We start from the raw sequence: 5000 nt of genomic DNA, 5'->3' as shown, positions 1-5000 counted from the left end.
TCCTCTCCCCCTTCCTCCTCCCTCTGTGGTCTCTGTGTGCTGAGGAGATGGGGGTGGGGGTCTCTCAAAACCAAACTGTCTGTCCTGCCGTCACACAAGCTGTCACTGTCACCGTCACACAGGTGGATGTGGATGTCAGTCATGTATTTTTCTGTGGATGTTACTGTTGTTATTGATGTTATTGTTGACTGTCTTATTTCTGAACGTCTCTTCTTTTCTCAAGGTGCCTCTAATCCGCCTCCTCTCTAGAAAGTCACACACACACACACACACACACACACACACACACACACACACACACACACACACACCGTGCTCTTTCATCTCGTCCTCTCTCACTCACAGGCCTTCACTGTCCCTTCATGCTCCCTCACTCTCAATTTCTGTCCTCAACCTGCCCAAGAATCCACCCAACACTGAATTGTCCTCTTTTTCCCAGCTATTCTGCACCCATTTCCTTTCCTCCCTCCCTCTCCTTCTCCCTCCCCCCCCTCTCCCAACTCCTCCGCTCCTCTCCTTTTGTTAAAAGATTAGCGTTTGAATATTTGAATCTCCCAGGCCTAGCCTCCTTTACTTAAACATAAACTAATATGGGCCACGTAGCATTCTAGTCTGTCTGACTAGGCCACTGTACTGCTAGTTCAATACGGCGCAGTAAATAAACAGTTGAAAGAGGTTGCAGATAAATAGGCCTTCAAGTGGGTCTGCCTGGGCGTCCCTGCGGCCCCGAGTCCCACCTAGCGCAACGCAGCGGCACTGCTATTAAACCGCCATATCAATCAGAACTGTACTCCGCCACCCCACTATTAATAAAATATGGATCACACCACTGGTGGATGCCTGGGTCTGGGGAGCTACCCTACTTTCATTAAAGGACTGTTCTCCTCCATGTCGACGACAGAATGCGGCCCGCGAGGTATTTATAGCCTCAGCCGCGTGTCCCATCTCTACAAAAAGACAGGAAGGAAGGAAGGCTTTTTATCCGATTTCTTAGCTCTGACATTAATAAATCGATGTTTCGGGCTCTAAGGAGGGGTTTTATTTAGGGGGCTTTGAGCAGATCAAACGAAAGGCTTTGAACAGAATATATTTTCGGGATGGAAAATAGAATTCTGACCTCTAAGGAGATAGCCAATTGGCTGTGGTGAATGCCGGCCAGTGTGCTGTGTATACATGGAGAGTTGGGAGGAACTAGCCTGTGTCAAAGGCACTGGGAGTCCTCCGGAGACTCTTGAGAGTAGAGGAACCAATCGAGTGGGTCACCCTGACCAGAGGATTCTCTCTTGATCTGGATCCCATCTGGGTCAGGTTCTGTCTGCAGAGGACAGGACACTCTCTGAAACGTTGCCAGATGTTGGATGACAGATCTGTGGAGACCTGATCCAAGTTTCCTCCACTTGCTTCAAGATTACCCCCTTTTTGGCCTTATCTGAACTAACGCCATGTAGAGCAGGACATTGGAAACTACGAGGTTCTCCTAACCCTTCTCCGTCCTCTATTTGACCCTCTGTCCTCCTTTCCCTCACTCTCTTTTAGCTTCAACCCTTTCTCTCACACACTCACTCTCCTGCCCTCCATCCTTTTTCTCACACACACACACACACTCACTCACTCACTCACCCTCTCCCCACCTTTCTTCCTTCCACACAGTCATGACTAGTTGATCTGACGGCCTCCCAATGTCTGTTAGCAGCTGTGTAGCAGTCGGCTATAGGCAGCTCCCCTAGCCAGCCAGCCAGCCCGTGTGTGTGTGTGTGTGTGTTTGTGTGTGTGTGTGCGTGTGTGTGTGTGTGTGTGCGCGTGCGCGTGCGTGTGTGTGTGTGGAGTTGATCTGGGGATAGCTGTGCTAGCGTGTGTGTTAGCGTGCTAGCCTGTGGGGTTGTTGAAGCTGCTCTTCCATGGACACTGCTCCTGTATGTCTCTCAAGTCTCTCCTCCTAACCAGCGCCATCGGTCAACCAGGCTCAGCCAGGCAGAACACAACCATTATCTTTCGTAAGACTAGCAGCCTACCTATCTAAAACCTTCAAATACCCCCCCCGAGACCTAGTTATGTTCAAGGCTCCCATCCGTTTGTGATTGGCTAGGAATATTGTCAATTAGAGAGAGAATAAAGGAGAGACACCCCAGGAGACACCCCCCCCCCTCCCCCCCCCCCCCCCCCTGATCCATCTCACAATTGGTTCAATTTGTGTGATTTGTTATGTGATTTCTTTCATGCTCCAACCGCGAGAGACTGATGGTGACACACACCACCCCCCTGCCCCCCCCCCCCCCCCGCCCCCACCCCCCCTCCTCCCTCCCCACATATCGCCTCCCTCTGGTCCTAGAATAGGAGAGGGGTAGAAGGAGAGGAGAGCGAGAGGACCTCCAATCAGACACACACAATGCAGGCCAAAATGAAATTTGCTTTAATGCAAATTGAATCGATTTACATTGTGGAGACAGAGGGAGGGAAAACAGGAAGGGAGGGAGGATACCTCAGGTATGACTAATTCTGTTTGCGTGTAGGAGTGAGAGAGATAGAGATAGAGAGAGAGAGATGGAGAGATTTGAGAAAGAGAGAGAGAGAGAGAGCTTCAACCACCTCACCTCATCTCAGCGCTCAAGTCATCAACAGCCATCCCCATTGGCCCACCAACAACAAACCAATCAAAAAAACCTGTCATGCTGATTGGAGCTGTCACCGATGGCGTGTCATGGCTGTGGATGGGGTCGCTGTCATGACGCTGTGCTCGTTGCCTGTTGGCTGTTGTTTTTCCTTAGCGACTGAGAAACACTGTTGTCTGCCTGTAAGCCTGTTGTTCTCTGTACTGTACAATCTCTGTTTTGGGTTTATAACAACAATGTGTCCAACCCTTTTGTCTTGTTTTGTTTTTTCTTGTCTCTCCTCCTCTTCCTCCTCCTCGTCCTCCTCCTCCTCTTCCTCCTCCTCCCGCTCCACCTCCTCCTGTCCCTCTCCCCATCGTCCCCCTCCTCCCCGCCCCTCCCCTCCCCTCCCCTCCCTCCCTCCCTCCCACCGTCCCTCCATCCCTCCCTCCCCCTCCCCTCCCTCCCTACAGGCTGTGCGTTTATCACGTTTTCTACCAGGGCTATGGCACAGAATGCAATCAAAGCCATGCACCAGTCTCAGACTATGGAGGTACTGTACCCTCGCCCTTTCTCTTCAATTCCCTTTCTCTCTCTCTCTCTCTGTCTCTCTCTCTCTCTCTCTGTCTGTCTCTCTATTTCTCTCTCTCTCTGTCTCTCTCTCTCTCTGTGTCTTTCTCTCTCTCTCTCTTACTCTCTTTCTCCCTCTCTCTCTCTCTCTCCTATTTCTGTGTGATGATGGAGTCGTCCACTGTCACATCCTCGTCCCTTTTGCCAAATCTCAAAGGAGGACAAAGGGAAAAAAAAAGTCACTTTCAAAACTCATCACTCCTCTCCAAAAATCACTAACATAAAAACTGTAATCTCACATAAAGTATAGCCCTATCTGGGCCATTACATCCCGTGTCAAAAGAGGCAGGCACACGGTCACCCCCGGCTGCCATGGTAACATTAGCGAGGACCTTTGTTAGTTTACAGACCCTTGTCAACATGTAATGCTGTTGACAGGCCTGTGATTGGAAGAGAATCACAGACCCTTGGTGATTTAGAGGTGTGTGTGTGTGTGTGTGTGTGTGTGTGTGTGTGTGTGTGTGTGTGTGTGTGTGCATGTGTGCGCGTGTGTGCATGTCCGTGTGTGTGTGTGTGTGTGTGTGTCTGAGGTGATAATAATCACACACCATATGAAAGATAGAGGGACATTGACATTCACCTTAGTGGCCCTCTCATCATGGATGATCATGATAATCATCTCTCCTATTGATGTACTGTGACCCTGACTGGAAAAGTGCTGTCTGGCCTGTGTGTGGTGTGTGTGTGTGTGTGTGTGTGTGTGTGTGTGTGTGTGTGTGTGTGTGTGTGTGTGTGTGTGTGTGTGTGTGTGTGTGTGTGTGTGTGTGTGTGTAATAAAACTGCCCTTGCACCCCCCCCACAGTTTTAGCATTAAACCCTCCTTATTTATTGGAATTATCCTCACTCTAAACATTCATACTACACAATGGATGTTGTAAACACTAAAAGCCTTAACCATAATGCAGCGATATCGCAGAGGACAATAGGAAAATGCTTCATTTCCATCTGAAAAACATGCTGTCTAGCTCTGGGCAGACCTAAATTGCCGCATCCATTTTAGTTTTGTCCATTAATGTTCCCCGGTCTGCAATTTAAAAGTAATTACTTTGGGTCCGAATGAGGGTTGGTAAATAGAGTTTGCTTATTGTCTCGACTGTATTGTCCCCCACTGTCCCCAATAGTGTGTGTGTGTGTGTGTGTGTGTGTGTGTGTGTGCATACATGCATTCGTGTGTGTGTGTTTGTGTGTGTGTTTGTGTGTGTGTGTGTGTGTGTGTGTGTGCTTGGATCTGTTTGTGACAGAGAGAGTGTTCCATTCACTGATGGCCTTGTCACTGTCATATCCATTCTCATTATGCTCTGACATTCAGGACTCAGGTACACACACACACACACACACACACACACACACACTCTATGTGAATGTCAGAACAATAATGAAAGTGGATGTGAACGAGACAGGTAATTCGCAAGAAAGTACACACACACACACACACACACACACAGGCACAGGCACAGGCAGAGGCTTCTGTCTGATGGAGCAGTGAATATTCTCTATGCAGAGAAGTAGGGCAGACTCATTTGTTGGGGTTTGTGTATTCATGTGCTCCATAGCAGCTGATTTGTGGTAGTGTATATATTATTCATTCTTCCTATAAAGGCTCATTTGGAGCTGTGGTTGGAAGTGGTTCGCCTTTGTATTCTATCACCACTGATTTCTATTTCTGCTCCTATCCATCACAACTGAGATGGAGGCTGCAGACACACACACACACACACACACACACACACACACACACACACACACACACACACAGGCAAACACTCTCACAGACACGCTTAC

At 48.9% G+C, this 5000-nt stretch overlaps 1 protein-coding gene across 1 annotated transcript in view; it reads left to right on the top strand.

Moving 5' to 3' along the window:
- Positions 1–5000, top strand: part of celf2 (cugbp, Elav-like family member 2) — a gene marked incomplete at its 5' end in the record, with an annotated part of 69832 nt that overhangs the window by 48296 nt on the left and 16536 nt on the right. Inside the window, one exon of the mRNA XM_083692477.1 lies at positions 3062–3141. Coding sequence (XP_083548603.1) covers positions 3062–3141 — 80 coding nt within the window. The remainder of the gene's footprint in view (positions 1–3061; positions 3142–5000) is intronic.

This window comes from Argentina silus, assembly GCF_951799395.1.
Source record: "Argentina silus genome assembly, chromosome: 20".
Classification (NCBI taxonomy): domain Eukaryota; kingdom Metazoa; phylum Chordata; class Actinopteri; order Argentiniformes; family Argentinidae; genus Argentina; species Argentina silus.
This window is presented reverse-complemented; position numbering and strand designations above follow the sequence as displayed.